General features: G+C 53.2%; 1 protein-coding gene across 1 annotated transcript in view; it reads left to right on the forward strand.

Moving 5' to 3' along the window:
• ec (ubiquitin specific peptidase echinus) overlaps positions 1-23,808 on the forward strand; it is a 72,538-nt gene that overhangs the window by 20,079 nt on the left and 28,651 nt on the right. Inside the window, exon 2 of the mRNA XM_084589617.1 lies at positions 15,143-15,336. Within this exon, the coding sequence (XP_084445743.1) occupies positions 15,187-15,336 (150 nt within the window). The 5' untranslated portion in view covers positions 15,143-15,186. The remainder of the gene's footprint in view (positions 1-15,142; positions 15,337-23,808) is intronic.

Genomic DNA, 23,808 nt, shown 5'->3' on the forward strand with positions numbered 1-23,808 from the left:
GTCGCTAAAGCGCACTCCGCGATGCATCAGCTCGACTGTTTAAAGAGCCCCAAAGTGTTTGAAAGGATACGAGTTTTGGCCGACGCTTTGCGCGGGGTCGTGCTGGGTGGAGACCGCGCATTTCTAAGCAGCTTTACCTCATCGGGAAACGTATTGGGAGCCGGCTGGCACTCGGGACTGCCCTGTCGTCCTTCGGGGGACTGCCGCTCGCGAAACGGGCAGCAGCGTTGTCCTTCGCGTGGGCCCGTGTAGCCGACGGCGCAATCCACACGGCCATCTCATTCAAAGGCGCACATCGACTAGTGAAAGGAGCGCTCCCAGAGTGTACTACCTCGAGGCGCCTTTTTGGCACCAGTTCGGCACCTCTGGCGCGTCTTACTGGAAGCACAGCTACGCCCACACAGACACCGGTTTTGGCGGCTGTTTCGCGGAAAGCTGCGCGAGTCCAAAGGCGGCGAAAATAATTCAAACTCGGCAGCAACGAGTTTGAGAAAACGGCGAAGACGGTGTCGGCGGTCGCGCTGCTGAGCGTCCGTTAATAAAGGAGGCAATGACTGCCTCGTTTTGGAGGAGCTGTTCATTGTTCTTGAAAAGTGCGACGGGAGCTCCGAACACCCTCCCGCTCTTCCGGTTTCGAACGAACGCGGGGTCAGATCTTCCGCGTTCTTCCGCTGTTTGCAATCGACGGAGCGCGATCGCGCGGCCGCGGCACGCTCGTTAAGTGGGAGCGCAATTATCCCGTGGATCCTTCAATCGACCACATGGCCCCGGAAGGCAGACAGTCTGGCTTCCAGCGTACTACATGATACCAGTGACCACACTTCCTGTTGTCCCCGTGCATCCATTTGCGGGGGCCTGTTACTTCTCTTTCTAATTTGTGCCGAGCATGTTCACTTTAAATGACGTCATCGCATTCCGAAATGCGTTGCTCTGGAATCTGTGCGTTTTCCGTCGTCTGCTTTCGTCAGGTTCGTGTCGAGGATAAGTGAGACGCCGTACGATTTAACGCTCCGATGTATTTTGTTCCGGTTTCCGTTGTGGCGCTGACGCAGCGAGCACTTGTTGCCTGTAGCACCCTCCGTGTAAAGCCCCTCGATATCAGCGCCGTGGAGTGCCGCGCAGTCGTCCCATGGCGGCAGTCTGCGTTCTTCCGCGCCAAAGTGGAGCATTCCTCGCAGTCGGTGCCGCGTGAAGCCCGCCGCGCGCATCCGCCGCCGCCGGGTCGCGTGTCGCGCCGAAACAAAAGTGAAAACTAAAGAAAGACACGCGACAGCGGCTGGTACGAGACAATGCGGAATGATCGCGGACCGCGCCCGGCAGTTTCCGTCGGGTGTCCCGACTCCCGCGCCGCTTTTGGAAAGCTGTGGACTCTCGTGGAGGGCGCCGCACCGACGGTGACTTGCATGCGACTTCCAGCAATGCTCGGGCAACCCGGGCGCCCGACAGGTGCACGCTGTCGGGGACGTTTGTGGATCCCTTTTTATTTATCTTGTCCTTCAGTACAAGCTTATTTGCCGAGGGACCATCTAAGCTGAGTCCTTTCGGGTTTTGCCAACGCCTTGGTACGTTTTCCAGCTTTATCTCTCCCTCTTGAATTCCTAGCTTTTGTCCACGCGCTCACAAAACACACCAGTGCCACTTATCCTCAAGTAGAATCGCGTTTGACGCCAACTGCCGCTCTCGCGTTCTTCGCGACGCTCACAAAGCAGTGCTGCTTGTGCTAATTGGTCATTCGTTATTTGATGCACTGGGACTGGCGCAAATGACAGGGATCTAGAGCAGCGCGTAAGTGTCCCGTCTCAAAACAGCAAGAAGGCGTACAACACAGAGCGAGAGGGAAGTCACCGAGCGACCCTGCTGCAAAGTCCAAAAGAACTGCGGAGATTGCGTATGCACGCGGATGCGCGTGTGCACAAAGCGCGGCGGTACCGGAGAAAGCGGAAACGCGGGAGGAAATCCGGGGCTTATCCTCGAGCGGGGAAACGCGTCACCGACTGCGGCGCCCCCGGCGCGCAGGTTTGCTCGATGGAGCGCGGCGGAGGGGCTACCTGTGCGCTTTCGGACGCCATCCCCAGCCGGGACCTTTAAATCTCGCTTCCGGGCGGGGCGGCCCTGTTTATCCAGCCACTTCCGGTAGCGGGAGAAGCAACTTCCGATGGCCCGCTTGTTTGGCTGGCCCAACGGCCGAGTGGGTGCTCGGAGCGCAGCGACGTGCCGCGTTTGTTATCGCCCGATAGATAACCTGTGGCTTTCAGCCGGCCATTGTGCCTGTCGAGGGCGGCCGCAGCTTATCGCCGGCCTTTGTCCCCGCTTTGTTTGGCGTCTCATGCCTCGGAAGCCTGAAGGCGTGTATGTGAAACGAAGGAATGGCTGTCCGCATACGGCGATGTGCAGGAGCATTTTAGGAGCACCGTTGAGCGCGCAGGTCGGAAATGGGACCATGTCGTATGACGCTTCTTTTTCCAGTTTCTTTCTTTTACTATTGATACCGCCGGTGCCGTCGCTGCTGACGGCTATCGGCATCATTACAGTCGAATTGACCATTGGGAAAGAGACGAATGAACCTTCTCAAAATATTACGCATGTAAAGAAGTGCAGTATTGTCGAACACAAACTAAAATAACAATTGTAAATCCATCCATTCTCTCGAGCAGTATTTAATTTCGCGTCGCTTGCATTCAGCGTATGTGGCCCAGGCGTAAAGTTCAGGTCATTTGCCTCGTATAGTTCACTGGCCGAACACAAGTGGATGTCTATAGAAGTACGTGAAAACAGGATTCTTTTTTTTTCTTTTTTCTGAAGAAATCTTACTTCGTGGGCGCCGACTTTAACGTGTATACACGTTAAAGAGCCAAACTTCCATAGCGTAGGCCAGAGCAATTGGAGATTAAGGGGTTAAGAAAAACAGCCAGGCTTTCGCCACTCTTATATTTTGATATTTTCTCTTATGTCGGCATGCTGTGCAAACTTATTCGCGAGAGCCTCTTTTCACATTTGGCGGTTATTAGTTATAAAGAAAAGGCAGCGATGGCTGCCAGCAGTTTTTCAGAGCACGAGGCATGTACCAAGAGAGAGCGGAATGCGATTTCTTCGTGGACCGTTATTTCGTAAAGTTCTGTTTCATTGGTCGGACGTCAGCGCTGCGGCAGCATCGGACGAAAGCAGCGAGCGGCCAGTCACAGAGGTCATAGAGTTGGATGGACAGATGGAATCAACTTTATTAGACACGCAAACCACACACACAAACAAAAAGTCTTCCAGGGTGGTCCAACTGGTCCAGGAGTCCACGGGCTCGAGCTTCACATAAAGGCCGATCCACTAGCCATTTCTGGCCGGCGGGCTGAGCGGTCAGCAAAGCGGCCTCCCAGGAAGAGTGAGTGGGATGGGGATTACTGCCTGTGGGAATCACATTTCCGAAGGTAGTGGAAAAGTGGGGATTGGGTACACCGCAGGTGTCTCAGTAAGGTGGGAAGCCGGGGTGAAATCATGAGAGACGGTAGGGGGAAATAAAGCAACCCGTGTGCAATTGATGTATGGGACGCTGGATAAGGGCGACTGTGTACTATGGGGTGGTGGAAGTGTCATGCGGCTGTGTTTATGGAATGTGGTGATATGTAGAAAGGATCTATATAGCCTCTTGCGCGGCGGGGCTTGTGTGTCCGGGGCCCGGGAAGAGAGTTCTCGAGTCAGCACATTACCGGGGATCGAGGCATGCCGAGGGATTCACGCCAGATTAACCGTTTGGTCAAGAATTGACGCTGTGGCAAGAGGTTGATGGGTGACCGGTGTCACTACGCCATTTATATACGCAGTGGCGATATGTAGCCTGAGAATCCGTGCAAATTTCGGTTCTGTCTGTCAATGGTGGAGAGGGCCAACGTAAGTGCGATGACAGCTCCTTCCGCCTCTGCAGGCGAATTAGTAGGCTGCGACTGCCGTGAAAAATCTATACTTTAGAATTTTTCGCCGCGTCAACATGAAGGATATCGGAACGACTGCTGTATCTTTTGGTGCAATCGCTCGCTCGAGCCTACCCTGATAGTGGTTAGCTCTCATATTGCGCGTTAGGAGCTTTTGGTGATCCTGCGTGCGCGGACAGATCATGAGAGGTGCAGGACTTGCTGGGGTGGGGTTGAGTGGATTGAGACGGAGCTGTCGCAGTAGGCGTTGTCCTGGAAGATCTGCCAGCGGTAATAGCCATCGCCGTGCGCATCGGATAACCATTGGCTGCAGTCAATGCGGAGGTGCAGTCGCCAATGGCTCGCTCTCTTCCCACGGGCGTTTGAAAACCGCCGCTTCGTCACCCATTGAATACCAGAGGACCGAATGAATCCGAAATCGAATGTGCAATGTTATGGAATACGGCCCCTGAGTAATCAGTGAAAGCGAAGCGGCCTCGGTATGCGTGCTCTTGCGCACGGTAACTTTAGTTGTGTCAAGTAGTTGAAAAGATGTGAAGTTAATCAAGTTAGCCTGAGAAGAAGTTGATATGTAAGACATACGACAACGCTGGTACTGAACAATGACGCGTTTGCGCCCCATCTAGCCTCAGCAGTCGTGATGCTGCTTGCCTCGGTCGTCGGATCGGGTCTAGCGGCTATTGTGGTCGTCATGCGTTCATCACAGGTGAGCGCGTCGGTTACTGCCCAACATTAAGCTTGCACGGCTGCTCTGGTCGTCGTCACCTTCTGTGTCGCGCGCCGTAGATCTGGCTGGCGTCCGTTGCGTAGACGCGCAGCGCCTGGCGTGTCGGGGACGCCCGCTTCTTGGCACGCACGGCTAGCCCATTTGTTTTCTCCGAAATTCGCGCGCACGTTATCGCGAACCGCTTTCGCCGCGGCGTCGGCCGCCGGGCGACGCGGAAAAGCGAGCCGGTTTGGCCGCGCCCAGCATGCGTCCCGCTGCCAGCCGGGGAGGGGGCCTCACTGGTCCCGCTAGACCCCCTCGCCGCTCTGCCGACCCCCGCTGGACAAACCGGACGGGCAGCGCGTGCACGGCTCGTGGACGACGCCACAGGGAGGGAGGAAGGTTCGCTGAAGAAACGAAACTGCGGCAGACAGACAATGCGACGTGCAGGCCCTCATGCCCCAGTTAACGGAGGCCTCTCGTGTTTGCCTGGCGTCAAAGCGACCATTGGCCGAACGGCGCTTAGCTTTACAGGGCGAAGGCTCGTTAGTGCTTTGAAAACTGCTAAAACAATGCTTTTCCTTCTGGCCAGTATTTCGCTGGGAATTCCTTCGAAATTTCGGCCGTGCAGCAACCTGCCATGCATATCCGAGGAGTTTGTTCACTTGGGAGAGCCATCTCGTAGCGCTGCGGGAGCGTCGCTCAACAGGCGACCGAGCGCGCGCGCTTAGCCGCCTGCGAGGCGGCTCGACTAAAATGATCCCGTTGAGAACATAGCCTCGGGAAGAGAGAGGCCGGCTCGTGGCGGCGACCTGAGCAGGGGGCAGCGGCCGGCCGAGGCCCCAGGGCAGAGCGCGCGGCTTCGGCTTTGAGCGGCCATTATACGGCCTTCGCGACGGCCATCCGGGCCAAATGAGATTGGGCCGGCCGGAGAGATCTTCTCCTGCTCTGGAATTCGATAATGGCGTCGCCGACAGGCTGGGGCCAAGCAGCGCTGGCACTGGAGGCCCCGCGGTGGCCACGCTCTCGCCGCCGCCGATCCATTAGGGATGCGCGCATGCCTGCCACTCTGGTTATTCCTAGCTTCGCCCCGTACGCGCTCCGCCCCTGGCCAGGAATACCGCGGCGCCGAGCTTATTGACGAACACGCGTTCGATTTGTGGGGTGGCTTTGGCGAGAAACATGAATCTGACCATTGCGAATCGCTCGTACGGCACTTGGACGGCGGTCGCTCGATTCTTCTGGACCGAGGCAGCATGCCGACGCCAGTGCAACAACGCTTCGTTGCACCTAGCGTGTGAATGGTGCGCATTAGACGCAGCGGTTGGAGCTGTAGTGGTTGGAACACTAATGGCGCCAGCGCTTGACCTGTGTGTTTGTCGAAACGGCCTGCCCAGTCCATAACGGCGCATCGTGTACACGTATACAACCATCTGGGTGCGGACGTCGGTGTCGGTTTACATTCTAATTGTAGGCAGAAAGTTGAGCACGTTCGATGATGGCGCATGTGTTCAAATGAAAACGCTTACGGTGCACGAACGGCCGTACTGCTGGGCCGTGTTCGCGTGTGATAATCCGAAGGCCGCGGCTCGATGAAATAACCTCTTGGCGCGTATCCTTATCGCCCATAGGCAGCCGAAGCATGCGAAGGAGCATCCGGTGCTTTTCCGGAGATTCCGCGCGGCTGGGTGGCCGCCAGGCACTTAGCATTCGCGTAGCTCACATTTCAACTCGGGATGCGCTGGATTGCCGTACGTTGAGCAAGAGCGCGCTCCAGAAGAATGCCCGGTTCACGGGTGGCAGCGACCGTTCTGCGAACCCGCTGCAGCAGCCGGTCTAATTGATTTGCAGAGCGGAAGATCGATGAGAGGGGAGAACAGGGAGGGAGGGGGTTCTATGGCGCGGGGATTGTTTTTTCTCCTAACCGAGAGGGAACTCACGGTCGTACGCGAGCTGTTACCCGCTGCCACGGAGCCTTCTATCTCCGTGCCCGCGGCTCGCGACTGAGTTCGGGCGTGAGAGAACTACTCGGGGACGTGCTCGGCTTTCCACAAGCTGCGGCGGCGTGCGTGGCTGCGTTCAGATTCGATAACTGGTGTGCTCTCGACAGATGCACGTGGTTGATGCACTTGTGGTGTTGCTGTGCTAAATCGACGACACCGCGAGCCGGCCCCGGTAGAAGGTTCTCGTCGGAACACGGCGGGGCTTGTGTTGACCGCGTGCTGCGCTGCTTTTACTAGTCGCGCCTTTTCCTTCGCATTGGGCTTCTATACCTTGGTTCATAAAAGCTTCAGTGGTGAACCGTTCGAAGACGCCTTTGCGCACTCGATTTCTTGCAGTCGGCTTTGTCCATTGCGGAACAAATGCATCATTTTGATTTGCGCCGCTTTGACGTTCGAAGGAATGGAAAGAAGCAAATACTTGTGTAGAATGGAACGACTCACGCGAGCGAAGGCTGAAGCGCGCGCTTCAGCACACGGTGCTCGCCTGACGTCTCTAAGCTCCAAGTGACGGGCAGCGCAGGCCCGTCGGGTACAAGGACAGCTGTGAAGGAGACTCCATGAGGCTGCTCTACCGGTCCTTGGGCAGTGACACCTCAAGGACTGCGTTGGCCGCCGCTCCCGCACCACGGGCTTCGTCCGTCAAACATCGCGCGGTCTACCCGCGCCGTGTCATAAATTACGCGCCCGCTTGCCGCTCGATTAGCACCCCCCCCCCCCCCCCCCCCTTCCTTCATTCGCACTTGTCGGAGAAAACACTCCCCGCCGGCCTTTCCGGGTGTGTGCGCTGCGTTATTTCATTTTCTTCACGGGACATGAACGCTGTGTCTCTGCGTGCATGAACAGTCTTCTCTCGCCGGCGGACTTGAAGCCCCGGGCGGGGGCACGCCCGGAGCCGTTCGCGCTCGCTGGTGCCTGCCCTCCACCGAACCCCTTCTCAGCGCCTCCAGTGGCTGCGTTATAGTGCTCTAGAATATAGCTGCGTTGGCAGTGATGCCGCCATAGCCCATTCTGCGGCGGCGCCAGAATGACGATGCCATTGTTGCGGCATAGTTTTTCGACCGTGGCGTTCGCGACGGAAATTCACTCGGGGGCCAAGGAGGGGGAACGAACCCACCACACCTACCATTGATTGCGTTTCACGAAGTGCGCTTTTCCGGCACGACACCGGGAGGAAGTGGGTCGAACACCGATTGAAATTCAGCGCATGGCGCAGTCGTGAAAAGTAAGCAGCTCGCGTATGCATTGTGCTCTTTCGCTGGCGGCACTAACGTACGCGATTCGGAAAACAATATATATATATATATATATATATATATATATATATATATATATATATATATATATATATATATATATATATATATATATATAATATATTATATGCTGTGTTATTTAGGCTGAATATAGTTCCATCGGGTACTTCATGATTGTTCATCTGACTGGATTAACACAGTTGCGATTAAACTGCGCTGGTTATTGAACTTGTCCTCAGCGCTTCCTTCCTTGGGTGCAACTCCACGAAAAGCGCCATTGGACTCTTCGATCCCTTTTATTTCTGGGGCCGTCTCGCGGGCGCAGTGTCTGGAAGACACTGGCGCGTTTTTTTCGGGCGCGGATATAAATTGACGGCGCGCGATGAAAGCCATCTGTCGTTGGGCCAAAAAAAAGCGATCGGTTCGTTGCACGGTGCCGGACAATGGCTCGTCTGCGGTCACGCTTGTCGCCGAAGCGGAGACGGTCTGGGAAAAGGGCCGCCGCCGGGTGGACGGGGGCCCGCTGCGCGCCGTGACTCGCGCGGCCGTGAGCCTAATCGAAAGCGCGACTGAGTCTTATGCGTCCCGAAGGCCCCCTCCTCCCGCCGTGTATGCATACGGGCTAAATGAGCTTGCGATCATATTGGTCCAGCTGTGTGCTGTTGCGGAAACAAAAGAGGGCCGCCCCTGGATTTGGAGCTGACGCGGGCGAGACTCGTCCTCTCAGAGTGTCCACCTCTTTCCTTGGCGGCGAAGGCTGCAGCGAAAGCGGGTCACGCCCCCGTTAGATTCAAGTGACGCATCGTCCAGCTCCGACGTCGTGTTGGTGGACGGTTCGATTGCACGCGCGCAAGCGACTTGTAATAATAATAATAATAATAATAATAATAATAATAATAATAATAATAATAATAATAATAATAATAATAATAATAACACAACAAAACGGGCCCAATTAAGCAAGTAGTACTACTAGTAGTAGTATTTATCAAGGTACAACACTTACGCGCGTAATGGTAACAATGGCTGTATGTTTGATTCTAACTTGCAAGAGTGGAAGAACGGGCTAGTTGGCAAATCATCTTGGAAATCAAACTAGCGCATTTCAAAACAAAGACACAGGAAGAGAACGACAACACAGCGCTGTGTTGTCGTTCTCTTCCTGTGTCTTTGTTTTGAAGTGCGCTAGTTTGATTTCCAAGATGTTTGATTCTAAAACAGAAGCTGACGGGTTAACTCTCTGCTTTGGCGCCGGAACTTGAAGAAAGGAGCGTTGTTACAGACGCTGCAAGAATTACGGAGCTGATTTTCCTTTATAGGTGAGATTTTTGGCTGGTCATCTAGCAGCACCTTGGCCTGGGCATTTCCGTCACGGACTCGATCTATGTCTGGTACATATTGAGCTGCTCATTGGCGACACGTCAAAACAATCTTGGGCGCCGACGGTGGGGATGCTCACGTGTTGCGGAGCCCGTTCATAGCGGCGTGACCCTTCACAACGGTGTGACCCATAGTAAGCGAGTGGAGTTGGTCGCAGCGCTGCCTCGCCTGGCGTCGCCCGTCTCGGTGGTGACGCGCGGTACCGCTTCCTCTTGGCTGAAGCGGCTGAGGGTAATCGCCGCCGATGAGCGCGTCCTTCGCTGTCCGCGATGGGCAGATGCACCGTGGCGTCATCCCGCCTAGATGGACGCACTGCGAGAGACTGATCGAAAAAAAGCCCAAGGAAACGAGAGGCGGCATTACGGAACACCCATTCTTGCCGACATGACATCACCGACGGCGCAAGGGAGTATGCACGCCGCCACGGTAACTAATAGTGCTTCGCGTCGTGCCAGTTCACTCGTCCGCAAGCTAGGCCTTCTTTCTCGCGTTACACTGGCGAAAACATATGGGACGCCAATGTAGCCAAGCCCCCCCCCCCCCCCCCCTCCCCCCCTCTCTCTCTCTCTCTCTCTCTCTCTCTCTCTCTCTCTCTATATATATATATATATATATATATATATAGAGAGAGAGAGAGAGAGAGAGAGAGAGAGAGTTGCATACCATGAAGGATATATATATATATATATATATATATATATATATATATTCTTCATGGTATGCAACTCGACTCTATATAGGTGCCTAATAGACATAAGAAAACGGGTTTGTAATGAAAAAATGAAAAATAGAGATTATTTTGCTCCAAACTGTGTGGCGCGGTATAGCTTTAGTTAAGTGGTTCTATGGGGATGCGTTGGCGCGTGCGTTGTGCGAAGGGAACGCGTTTTTACGACGTTCCTGGTCGTGTGCCGGCCGCTGGTGTATGCGATGGTTGAGGGCCTGGTCATTTGGCCGCTTGTGTGTGGCGCACGGTCTGATGCGGCCCGCTCGTCCAGCGAGTTTTTCTGGCGGGCCGAGGGACCGTTGGCCGCAGTCAGATGCTCCAGCCGGGCGCTATTCTTCCGACGCGTCCAAGCGCAGCGGCTGTTGCGGAGCGGCGCATCGGGTCTTGTGCGCTCGTGCAGTGGCGCTCGGACGGGCGTGACTTGACCAGGGCAGTCCGGAGCCAGCGTACTCGGGAATGGCCAAGACTCGAGCGGCATCGTCGTTGTGTCCGGCCGTGGCTCGGAGAAGCGCCGCAGTGCTTTAGGTCCGAGACACACTGGCGCGGGGAACGCGTCACTTGTAGGCAGGTCGTATACTTCGCTCATTTCACGACTAGCTAGCGATGTGACACTGGCGACGCCGATTGAAGCTGGTGCCTGAAATAAATAAAGAAAAAAATTGTCGCGGAGCCCGAAGCCCCCTATGTCCGGAACAGCAACTTGTTGGGTGATATTCAGAACACTGACTGTTAACTTCCGATGCCAGCAGGTGTTGTTAATTGCTTAATTTTAGACGGGGGATGGGAAGGGGGGGTTAGAGGTGCAGTTGTTTTCCGGGCAGCTATAAGCCACCGGGCTGAAATAGGTGCGGTATACCCGGCCGCGTTTCGAGTGACTGATGAACTAAAATCGGCAACGCCTGCTGAGCTAGCGCTGAGTAGAACGACACAATGTTCCGTTATGCCCTCTAATATGCCAGCGTTGAACTGCGACGCAAGCACGTGGGTGCGATGTTCCTTTCACGATATCGTTTCGTGCGCTATGGCTAAGATTAAGAGGAGGAAGTGAGCATGCTTCGTGCTTCGCGGGCCAGGAGCCGGGAAGTAAAAAATAAAAATAGTCAATAAACAGTAAATACCAATAAATACGTAAATATCAACCGAAAGTTCGTCCCAGACCACACCATCCCGGGAATTCTTTCGTGGAAAAGAGATACGGCGCGTGTTCGATTCTGCCTAAGCCCCGGAAGGGCGCCACTTCAGGATGGCTCGGAGAGAGCTACGAAAGGGTACACAGTAGGTAATAAATATCACAGTCACTTATCCTCAGGGAAGAACGAAATGTAGATTTGGAGCTAAAAGTCTGGGGTTGTCCGGCTTCTTGACGGCAGTCGCCCGCGCGCGGCTGCGGGGGAGGCGAGACGAAGCTTGAGGCGGCTGTTGGTCGGTGCGGGCAGTGAAGCGCATTCCAATCGTGTTGAGATTTGTGATGTTGGGATTGAAGCGATGGCGGCGCAGATTTTCGTGAGCTGGCCATAACAGAGAATGAATGAAATTGACTTCGTACTGTGTTCCAACCTTGGAATTAAGACCTTATAGCAGATGTTAGTTGGAAAACGAGTTTTTTTTTTTTTTTATTTTGACAAAACCGACCCGTGAAACTGGCACGTGCTTTCGGAAGAAGGGCTTTAATTTTTGGAGCCGGCTGGCAGCATCACACAGCTCCGCGGGCCGCGTGTTTGAGATCCCCGTCTTAGTTTGGCTGAGGATGCATTCCGACATAGAGCTTCTTTCTTTCCATAAAAGGCATAGGTCGGCGCACTCGCTCATGAGTGCACGCGTATCTCACTAATGAGGGAGTCAGTGGATGGGAATGTGAGTGGTCATGTGTGAGTGGGTGGACGTGAGCGTGGTTGTGAGCGTGAGTGCGAGTGAATGGTTGCGTCTGGATATGAGGGCTTGCGAGTGCAAATAAGTGCATTGTGAGTGGATGCGAGTTGTGGTGGGTTATTGTGGGTGGATGGTGGTGCACGTGTTCTTGGACGAGCTGGCAGGAGGCATCGCTGAATGCGCATGTTTGATTTTGTTTATGACGTTTAAACTTGAACGCCAAAAAAAAGCGATTATGAGGGACGCCGTATAGTAGAGGGCTCCGGATAATTTCGATCATCTGGGGTTATTTACATCTGCTGACATCGCGCAGTACACATAAGCGCCTCGCGATCCACCTCTATCGAAACGCGTCCGCCGCGCCCGGGATGTGGGGACGGGGGCGGCTTGTGACCGAGAAGCGTTGGCGTGACCAAGCATATTTTGATAACTACTGGCATCTGGTCGGTTCTGATGCTTAGGATATATACGTAGTGTCTATGTATCCGTATTGGGCTATTATGTGGTCATTATATGTATATAAGTCGCAGTATTTCTGAGTCCCGCCAAGATTCCGGTGACACATTTGCGAATGCACTCTGATGGCACGGCGAATGCAATTCAAGATTCGCAGTCGTCTAGGCATAGGGCACACGCACCACGAAAAGCTATTTACTAAAACTGGAAACGCGCACGAGCAATAGGTATCCCGTCAGTCCTTTCTGACACGGAAAAAAAATTTAAGCTAGCTTCACTGGCATCGAACATATCGGCGATCGAAAATGATGCTCTTGCGCTCCCCACCAAGTGACGCATATTACACACAATTTCTTACTTAAAAAAAAAAAAAAAAAAAAGGCAAACCTGTTTGGGAAATGTGTGGGAATGAGTTGACAGTAAATCACATTTTGATCACGTACAAAAATCTCAAAGAACTGAGAAAAAATTACTTTAGTGTATTTTACACTCAACAGATTCCATTTCACCCAATGCTGCTTTTAGGCGAACCGGCCCGCGTGGGTTTTCTCACATGTTTCTAAATTTCTCAAGAAAGCCAACGTTTTTAAGCCATCTGTAGGTATAAGACTATTATCACCTAACACAACGCACTGTTTAACCTTGTGTTTGGCGCATGATAGCCATAGCCGCTTATGCGCCATAAAACTTCACGTAACTAACTAGCTTTAGCTAAAGCCGGCTTATTTACTTCATCAGCGGCCTCCTATAGTGAGTCGAGTTGCGAGCTTGTGCACATGTGTTGCGCACCATACGCACTAGTTTTCGGCGCGCGGAAGAGGAGGGGGTGGCAAAAAAGATTGCAGCTACGTGTGTATACCAACGGCGACCGCCATTTCCGTGCGCGTGCATGTGCATATCTTATCCCCTGAGCGTCAACGAAGCCTGCTCACGTCGAGCCAGCTTTTGGCCCACACAACACGCAGAGCACGACGATCGCCGCGCGTATCAGCGGCGAGACCGGGAACATGCAAAGGAGAACATGGCGGCCACCCCTCCACCTGTGTGCCTCCCAAGCGCGCCCGATAACAGGTCCTGGGCGCGAAACCGGTTCAGGGCGACCCGCACGCTGTCCGTGGCACGCGCGTCTCTGGCGGCCGGCGTCCATGGAGCGGCCGCCGGTCACAACGGGTTGCCGAGGTGAAAGTTTCCGCGCAGCCGGCACTCTTTTGTCTCGCGATCCGTTCCTTCCGCGTCGCCGTAGCCAGGGATTTTCGCTTCTGCAGGTCGCGTTCAAACGCCCAAGCCTGTCCTCGGGAAGGCGAGGGAGACTCCCGCGCTGCCGCTTGTGATCGGCCTCGTCCCCTGCGAGCCCTGCGTCGGATGTCCCGCGAAGGGCGCATACTTGCCCAAGCGTTTCCGCCCGTCGTAGCCGCGGCGTCGATGGCAATCGCGAGCGATGCGCCCAGGAAGTGGCGCCGTCCCCTGGCAACCATTGTTCTCACGAGGATGTTTGCCATGCGCAATGCCGGATTCGCCATTGAATCGGCGCGGGTGCAAATGCCGCCCGATAAAGCCGTCAGGGACGACGACGAGCTGGCGCATGGTTTCCGACAGCCGTCAGCGGCCTCGATGATGGACATCGCCGATATGCGGGTACTGCGGTTGACACCCGAACGCTGAAAGCACCGGGGCGACGCTCCCATTGTCGCTGGGGCAGTTTACGAGGCTATTTGTCAGCAGAGGCTACCGCTTCTCACGGCACCGCCCGGGAAACGGCGAGAACGCCCGCCTGGCGCAGGGTAGCGGGACCTGTGGCTGCTGTTCTCGTGCCACCGTACTCCGCGGAGCTTGGTAGCGCCGAAGCCATGAAGCTGTCGCCGGACCTGCAATTGGAAGCAAGAAACGACATGATATGCAGTGCTCTTGAAAGCTTTCCGCAGGCAAAGACCAAACCTTCTTTTACTGCGTCTCCGATGTAGAGAAGTATAGAGACAGGGGAGGGGGGTGGAGCATGTTGTTGGTGAGCCCCTGCTGTGAAGCCATCCGCACAGGGCGCCCGGGATAGCAAAGCAGGTGAGGAAACATTGAATGTGATGTCAGAAGATTTATTTTGACTACTAATTAGGGCAGAATAACTGCTCCACACCTTGGCCGTCAACGGTGCTGGTATGCAGAGGCACTGAATCGGATAATTGCGCTCCCTTTGCTCATGCGACCTTTAGCAATTTGTCCCTCGCATCACTAGCTCTTACGTAAATATGTGGGCAGGTATGCGAATGTGGTTGCGCTGTTGATCGTTCATAAACGCACTGTGCGCACCGAGCCGGACAGGCAGTCCTCGTGCGTGGGAATTGCCGACGCGGTTTACGAACGCGCACTCGGCAGCCGTGAACTAACCGAACCGCCGTTTACCGACGGTCTCCGAAGCACCGAAGCGAAGTCCAACCACGGTTGAGCGACGGCGGCGGTGATGCTTGCTCGTCGCACCTGGCATTTCCGAATGCGTCTCTGTGCTTTGATGCTTGATGCCGCTGCTCAACTGAGCTGCCAATTGTTTTCTTTCTGCCCGTCACTTGAGCGCTGTGGCATCGAATGATCGTCGGTGCTCCGCGCGGAGCAATAAAAACTTCATAAACGAAGCTGACTTGCGCGAGGACTCTAGCGTGACCCGCGAGAGAGCGTGCATCCCTTTTACTGTGTCGGCGACCACTGCAGGTGGCTTCGCTGCGCTAAGCGCAAGCGGTGGGAACGCCGCTGCCAGCGCTGCCCAGTAATGCAAGGTCGACCTGAAGCCCGGGTCAAGCGCCGCAGCTCGGACTGACCAGACTGCCCCCTTGTTGTTGCAGGGCCCGTGGATTCTGCGCCCGGAGTCTGAGCGTCCCGGGTTGTCATGGCGCCGCCGGCCAAGAACGGGTCTTCGAGCGCGGCCAGCCTGGCGCACAGCATGATGATGCCCAGGTGCACCATGTCCATCACGCGCACCAAGGGGCTGCTCAACATGCCGGGACAGAACAACTGCTTCCTCAACAGTGCCGTGCAGGTATTTGGCGTTAGTTTAGATGGCATTTTACTTGTGGCCGTATGCGCCAATCTACAGTGCGGTCTATTGTTAAAGGGAACAGAGGCGATCGCGCAGCCGACTGCTCTTCCGGAGCATGCACTTGGTCCCGTGGTCGGCGGCAGTGCTTTGCAAAGTGTTTAGGCCAAACGATCTTTTCTCCCCTTTAACGGTGGACCGTACTGTACATGCCCTCCTCGGGCTGCGTATTGCTTGCGCGGTGCCGGTAGACTTCGCACTGTGTCGGTCTAGGCGACCAAACGTTAGCGGACGTTACCCGAATGGGGCCTGTGCGCGTGCCCGTCGGCGCAGTCTGACTGGAGCAGCAACAACAGGGTCACGAGCTGCACGCGGTCCCAGCAGGGCGAATTGGGTTCGTGCCGCACGGCAGTGCTGTCGACCTCAGAGCAATGGCGTGCTGCACGGAACCTGCTGCGCTTGATTAAGCGCCCGCTGGGGCCGCGCTCCCAATGTGAGCCTCACGGCCTAACGAGCTGGAGAAACCGTGCAACCAAAAAAGAACGCTCGCAGGCGTCTTCCCCACACGCGCGTTCCAAATTGGAAGGCGCAGACGCCAAAGAACCGGCTTTCAATTGGACATCTGATCCTGTGACGTCAGTGAATTCAGTAGGAGACCCTGTTCTGGGAGGCTGACCCGTACTGAGCTCAGGAAGGGTTCGCTCTGGTGCGCGCTTAGTACATTGTCACGTGCATTGGTTTGTCATTGGTCCAAAAGTCGAGGCCCTCTTCGGTGTTTGTTGGAACATTTCGTCGTGTAGCGAGGGCGGTAGCTGAACCCCCGTTTAATTATTGATTGATTGATTTATTTATTTATTTTTTTTTTTTTTGCTGTTTACAGGTGTGTATTGAAAACTATGAGGGTTTGGTTCGGTTTTTGCAAGTGGGTTGTAAAGCAAGTCGGAAGTAAAACTAATTACCTTTATACTATTTTGTTTTTAATTTTAAAGGGCCATATTTGCGAAATTGAAGGACGTCATTACCGACCGAGTCGCCTTTAAATTTTCTTCAGCGGCAACAAGGCTCGAGATATCGAAGCTAAAAATGCGCACTTAATTGCGCCACGTTGAGTTAGCTTTCACGCACTACACACTTGTGAAATATGGCGTCGCTTTCATTTTTTTTTTATGCATAGAAGGTAGGCGCCGTTTGTGTATTTGATGATTTAGAATAAGTCAACATGATTTTGGTGGCAATACCGCGCTCAACGACGCTAATTTTACAAATGCGCAATGTGTGAGAGCCAACTAACCGAGCTCTGAGATGTGTTTATTTGATGTACGATATTTCGAGCCACACTGCTGATTAAGAAAATTTAAACGGGGACTCGCCTATGACGTTGACGGCATTCGAATTCGCAATATCGCCCAGTAAAATACAAAATGAAAACGTTGGTGGGTGATCGTCTTAGTGTACAATCCATATGCGCAGACCGCACCTAGATATCTCTCATAGATTTTAAAATACAAATCTGTAAGCCGTAAAAAATAAATAAATAAATAAAAAATAGACACCTGGATATGTATAGTGCAGCGAGGGAGTTGGTCTAATGGCCGATGGCAAGTGAACGGAGCGGTTATTGGGGCGAAATGCCGGAGGTAAAATTCGATAATGCGGCAGCGCTGCTTTGCGTTAGTGCGTAAAGGCAAAGTAGCATACATGCTCAGGAATGAATAACGTACGTCGCTAGGCGTGACCCAATTCGCATCTCGAAAACATTTCAGTGTTCAATTAGAGGTGCCTGAATGATGGTTGTTAATAGCTGACTGACACAGTGACGTCATTGTATGTATAATGGAAACTAAACCTAAAAAAATAGACTAGCATGCTGAAGGGAGAGACCACACAGGACAAGCGCTTATCCTGTGTGCTCAGTGTGCACGCCTTTTTTTTTTTTTTTCGTTTTAGTTTTCATTATGGATATTTACCAACATGCCCAACTTTTTGCCCTCCGTCATTGTATGTCCCAAACATACTTTGAATTCGTGAACGTGTACGTGCGAGGGAACAGTTCGAAGTGCAAAGTCAGCAGGGGATGACTGACTGCGTCTTACCCTACTGGCTGCGTCACTGCTTAGACTTACGCATCGGGCGGTGTCGAACTTCCTTCTCTCTGGACTGTCGGAAGCCCCACCGCGTTATCGCGAGGTCCACGTGACAGTCCAGCGAATAATATGGCAGCGTAGGAGCCCTTCTTGCAAATGTCTCCACTCATTTCTCGTTCATTTCCTTTTCTTTTTTTACCCACCAACCTGTCATTTTTACACATGCTTGTGTCAGGTGACCGACTACCAAAGATGCGCCGAGTGCCTATTTGCTCGGATGCCGCGTATGTGTGAAAACAAGCTCTCGGCAGCTTGGTAACCAGTTCGCAGCCGGCCTTATTTGGTATGCTCTGCCAACGGTGCAAGGAAAATGGCTCAGTCACAGACGTGGCCCTTTCTGTATGCTCAGCCTCAAACGAACACGTATCACATGCCTAAGAAGCTGTATTTTAAAAACACAAATTTACACTGGTTTCGTGCTAAGGCCAGCTTGCGTCGGTGATTGAGCGGAAGCAGTAACAGGTTGCAACGTTCACAGTGGCGAGAAAATGCTCGGGCTCAACACGGAAATCGTTTGTTTAATAGTTGGAGCTATATTCGTGCCTATAAGCGCGCTGTTGTTACATTTCTACCGAAATCGATGTTGAAGCCCGAAAGTAACAGCTACTCGGTCACCACACAACACTCTCCTACCCACATCACTCGTCACTGCATTGAGCTGCTTCTGTGGACCTATCATTTGGCCAGTCACACGTGCTTATTCGTACGTAATAAGAGGTTTCACCCTGACCCGCTTGCGAGAGCACGGGATCGCAAGCAGGCAAGGGTCTCATTTGTTGGAGCCCTACGCACGCCTAATTACGTAGCATGAGTAAAACATGACATAAAGTACGCCTGGCCGTTTCGTAGAGCGAACCAATGAAGGAGCGCGTGAACGGGCTGCCAAGAATGTTCCCGCACTTCTCTCCGCCGGCTCTGAAATGCAGAGCCGCGCGTTTACGCGCACCATTATCGCGTTTTCCGTCTTTGGAGCGCTGTTTACGTCTGTCGTACGCGCACGCACTTGCTTTCCAAGGCTCAGACTTGCGGCAGGCGTCTCGTCGTTGGCACCCGCTTTGTTGAGGAATCCGCTGGCGGGTTCATTCAAGCCTCTCTGATTGGCGACGCTCGTTGTGAGCGAAGGATGGACTGTTTCAGACATGTGCATGACGGTAGCGTGAAACTTATCGGTCTCGTCCAGGGATATGCGTCCCCAGATAGTAGTCGCACCTGGAATTTATAAAGTACCTAACTGATCGCTTTTGTGCGAGTACTGCGCCCGTCTTTAGGTTATACGTCATCGGCTGTAATGTGATCGCAGCCCGGTACCTTCGTGAGGTAATCGCGCGAAATGACTCCGCAAACAGTTTCTGCTGCGATTCAGGCGAAGCCATGTGGCTGAGCGCGCTCGCGCTGCAGACCCGCCTCGGCGAAAGCAACAACAAAAGAGCACGATTCGGGCCCCTCTCCCAACGCATATCCTGCCCTCCTTATGCCGACCCACTGGCCAGGACGGCGGTCCCCACCTGTCGCCGCGCGGTCTCCGCCCGGCGTCTTCGCCTCGCTCTCCTTCGAGACGTTCGCCGGAAGCTGGGAGGGTTCTTTAAAGGGCCGAGGGGAACGGTGTGCGTCTGCGCCGCCGCTCCCTTCCCACGGAGCGCGCAGCTGTTCTCCGGCATTGGTAGGAAAGAAAAAATCCAGCCTCTCCGTCTCTTTATTTTGCTCCGCGCTTTTCGTGCTCACCGTGGATCACGGCAGCCTTCCTAGAAAGGGAGAAGACCTGGAAAAAAGGCCGACCATCACTGCATTGAGTACCCGCCTGGATCGACTGCTCACGTTTTGTACTTGTACGTAGTACCTCGGAGCAGATGTCGCCCTTGCTCGCTCGGTTCCACGCTTGGATCTGGTACTGATGAAGGAAGTACTTCTGCTGCATGCGGAGCATAGTCCGAAGCGTCCGCACCATTTGCGCGCTTCAGCTACCGGCCACATAGCACCCGTCGCCTCATGCAGCCCTGTGCGTGCTAAGAATGCACAGTGAGATACGCCGACTAGGCGGCTGCTGCAAGATTGTACGATTCCCTCCTCCCTAACGCGCTCCATAAGAATTATTGATGGGCGAACAGTTTCTGATGAAGCGTGCCGGTTGCACGCCATACCGTCGCGACGCAGTCTCAGCCTATGTGACGCCAACCTGAAGCGCTTCCGTCGGTTGCGCTGTGGAGGGATCCTTGAAGCGCTCAGCTCTTCGCAACTTCCGCGTGCTCTTTACAAGTCCTCAACCTGCACACTAAGACACTATCGAGTGCGTGAAGTCAGCAAAAGTGAAGCGTTCCTTTCATGACAGCGTGCAGCGGAGGCCGCCTGTCACGTGCGCCTACAGCTGCTGGCGCCAGGACTGTCATCCTACGGCCGGCCGCTGCGTAGGAGGCGCACTTCTCGCGGCTGCCGCTTGCATTGCAGCGCGAGGTGGCCTTTCGGCTAGCGGGCTGCTGTCGGAGGGGGCCCCTAGAAGGAGCCACGAGTACGCCGAAATCACGGTGTAAGAATAAGTTACCGAAATACTACGTAGGAAGGCGCAAACAACTTGCGACGCCACAGACGAAGCACCATTACAGGCCCTCTTTTGTCGCGTTTTTTTTTTTTTTTTCGTTTGCACTCGTACTTCAGGCAACCGAAGCTTGTAGATCCAGAATTCCTGGTCCTAAAACTATGCCATTTTCGTCCTACCGTACGAAATAAATGCTTTGAAGAAACACTTAAAAGTGGATCATATTTAATCTCCGGACATTCTACTTAAGCCGTTCGCGCTGTACGATAAGAGAGTCGGCTAGTTCATCAATAACTGCGGTGAACCGCCTACTGGAGAGCAAAGTTGACATGCTGCAGACCGAATTATTCACTTGTGGTGTTGAAATAATGAATGTTGGCACAATTTACATTCACTGCTGTGGTCTGTCATCTACAACTGCTGAGAGCATTGTCTGACCATATGGCAACGCAGTACGTGTGAAATGAAGCATGCGCATTGATCGCCAGGAGACACGGTTGCTTCCGCGACCACACGGACAACGAACCGAAGCGTCGGAGGTGCTTCGCTGCTTTTACGGCGGCTCGAGAGAGAACGCTCCAAGATGGCGGCTGAGACGCCGCTGGCCGTTCTTCCCCAGCAGAGCTTCTGCACGGCGAGAGGAGACGGAAAACAGGTCCGCCGCTAGCAGGTTGCTCCTTTTCTGTTGGCTGCTTCGATGCGAGAGGAAAGAAGGCGTCGTGCTTCCCTCTCCGGCAGCGGCGTGGCTTCTTGGAGAGGAGGTTCGCTGCACTAAGCGGGATTCAGGCAACTCAGGCAGGTGACCGACGACGGCTTACCGCAACGAGGGACCGTCTACAAAATGTTTCACGACTTGGTGCCCGCCTGGCCGCCAGGCGGTCAGCGCGCGATCCGCTGAGATTGCAAGACGATCGCCGACGCTAGTGTCGCGTTGACCACGGAAAGTACAGTCGTGTTAGTAACAAATAAGTGGCCTGCCTGTACAGTCAGGAACGAAAGTTTGCGGGACGCGGATTTGTGGATAAACATTTATTTCTTCGTTGCCTCGCGAGCTTGCAGTGTGATATTTTTTTCTTTAAATGGAGTGTGCTTGTTCCCTCGTGATTCAGCACATTTCATTCTCCATGTTTGACAATCACTTTCACAACCACAAAAATAAATATTTTTCCACGAACTCGCGCCTGGCAAACTTTTGTCCCTGACTGTACATAGGCAGTTGCTTTGTTCGTGGTCACTTTGAGGTAATTAATGGCTTGAAACATCCAGCATTAACCAAAATCGCTGTGCTTGCAAAAAGCGAACAGTGCCTATTTCCGGAAACGTCCACTGCATCTATGTAGTACATGCCTCAGGAATACGCGCTCTAGATGTCCGCTGGTTTTGTGGCTGCTTGCGTTAAAGTTCAGGAGCGAGATGACGGAACATATGTAAGCTCCGTTCTCTGTCACGGCCCCGGGGCGGCGAGAGTGAGTGGGCCTGCCCTCCAGGCGTGACCGCTGAAGCTAGGTTAGGTGGTCTCGGACCCACCTGCGCGCACGGAGCGTGAAACGCGTGGCCGTGCGCCGGCGGAGCGGCCTTTCCTGCGCAGGAAGGGGGAGGGCCATGAAAAGCCATTGCGATCACCGCACGCAGGAACCGCAGCACAGCCGGCAAAAAGTGGCCGCCCTGTGCCTCACGGCCGATGACGGTCGTCGGGCGGGTGGAAACAGGCGCGCTTCCTCCGGCCAGATTGAGACATCAGACGCCTCCTCTCCCGAGGCGTCCCTGGTGGTCTCTGCGCTCTGTACGTTAAGTCCAGCCAGCTCCGGGGGTCTTATTACCAGACGACGATGATTAAGCAGGACGCGGCGGGGGGAGCCGCTCTGGTCGACGATTCATTCGGCCCGCGATCTTCGCGGAAGGCAACTCGTCCAATGGCGGCATTTTGAGATTTGAAGTTCTCTGCTAGTGTGATGCACTTAATGATGTCATGTTTGAAGCTAAAGTGGTGCATGAAGTGCGGTACCTGCGGTACGGTGACTAGCCACTGTTTATATGGTTGCACGCACCCTCAGTTTGTGTGTGTGCGCGCGCAAGACCTGCTGAAGATGCAATCTGCCTGTTTAGTATTCATTTACATCCTCTTCCTTGCTGCCCCTCATCGGAGCGAAACGCAGGCGTGAACTTTAAAAAAAAAAAAAAAAAAAAAAGGAAGTGATTGGCTGGCGCTAGGTGTGACGTCACGTACCGGAGGCTCGCGGCGGGCGAGGCGGTAGGCGGCAGTAGCGTTTGCGCGCTCTTAAAGTCCCTAGGGGTTTTACACGCTCTCCCCGAGACCGGGCGGTGGCAGCGTATCCGGGCGTGGGTCAGTGGGGAATCCCCGCGCGCTTGGACTGCTCCCCCCCCCCCCCCCTTGTTTTTTTTTTTTATTTCAAAGAATTATCTTGAGTAGTGGCTGAAAACTGTTGAAGGGAGAGGCGAACTAAGTTTTAAAGTGTATTTCTTTTCGCGCACACGCAGGTTTACGGTGTATGCATCGCTGCTACTGTGCTGTTGCAGGTGACACAGGACAGAGTTGATTGGGGGGTTTGAGAGAGGCCATGGAGGAAGGAATTTCCTCCCTCCATGAGAGAGAGGCCTTTGGCCTCCAGTAGGTGTACTGAGGCTGATGTTGATGGCTGTAGCAAATGTTTTTAAAACTTGACTTAGCTGTCATATTTCATAAACAGTATTTAACCAAGATTGTAAGTCATTTTTAAAAATGTTTCTTGACATAGTTTTCCTTGTTGCAGTATTGTCACGAGGGGTATCCAGCAGAATACAACTCGCATGCGTTAATTATTCATGTTTGTAGTAGGATAAAACAAAAAATGAACAGCAGCTGCTAACAATGGGCAGGGATATGCAGTATGTGTACTACTCTGCTGAACAGTAAACAGAATCAGTTTTTGATATTTGTCTATATCAAACAAGCCAGTGGCATCGAAATCCTTGAGCTTGTAATTTAGTTTGGTAGTGAACTTCTCATTTAGCTGATCACAAAAGCGTTAACAGCAGACTTCTTTCTATCACAGAAGAATTGTGCATGGCAGCTACTGCAGGCTTGAGTTGTACCTGACTATATAGTCCCTTAATTTTTCTGCATAGTCAGATACAACTCTACACTAACTGCCACACACAATTCCTCTGTGTTCAGAAAGTAGCCCACTCTTAAAACTTTTTCTGCACAGAGCGTGGCACACTCCAGCTGTGATATCTATATCTGTGATATCCAGCTGTGATATCCAGCTGTGATATCTAAAATATGATATGTCAGTAGTGGCGAGACAAGCGAGGAGTCTAACTCTAATAAAGTGTTTAGAGCTTGGTTAACTTGATAAATAACATACATATCTGAACTGTTTTCTCTGTGTAGTCACTTTTTTCTTTTGATGGGAGGCCTGCATACAGAGCAACTGCATGTGTTCATACGTAGGTCTGCAAGCATTTTTATATTCCAACTGTGATAATTCAGGTTGAGTTCATGTCCTGACAAGGTCAAAATAAAGTAGACTATGTTAATTGTCATATGAACACCTTGCATTTTCCGTTTTTATAGCAAATGTGTATTGTCTGGATCTAAAGGTTAGGTTAATGAAATCAACCTGTAGCAGATTCCAGCTTTGTTACTTATAATTGATTAATAAATGAATGCTTTTAACATTAATTTGGGCCAGCGGCGATAATGTCGGTGCACCATGACAGGTGAATGAATTATAACCACGATCCGCTTTGTAAATGTTTGAATGGTCCTAGGCGGTGCAAAAGAGAGCTTTATTGGGA

This window comes from Amblyomma maculatum, chromosome 1 (genome assembly GCF_055883805.1).
Source record: "Amblyomma maculatum isolate TAMU_Amacu chromosome 1, ASM5588380v1, whole genome shotgun sequence".
NCBI lineage: Eukaryota > Metazoa > Arthropoda > Arachnida > Ixodida > Ixodidae > Amblyomma > Amblyomma maculatum.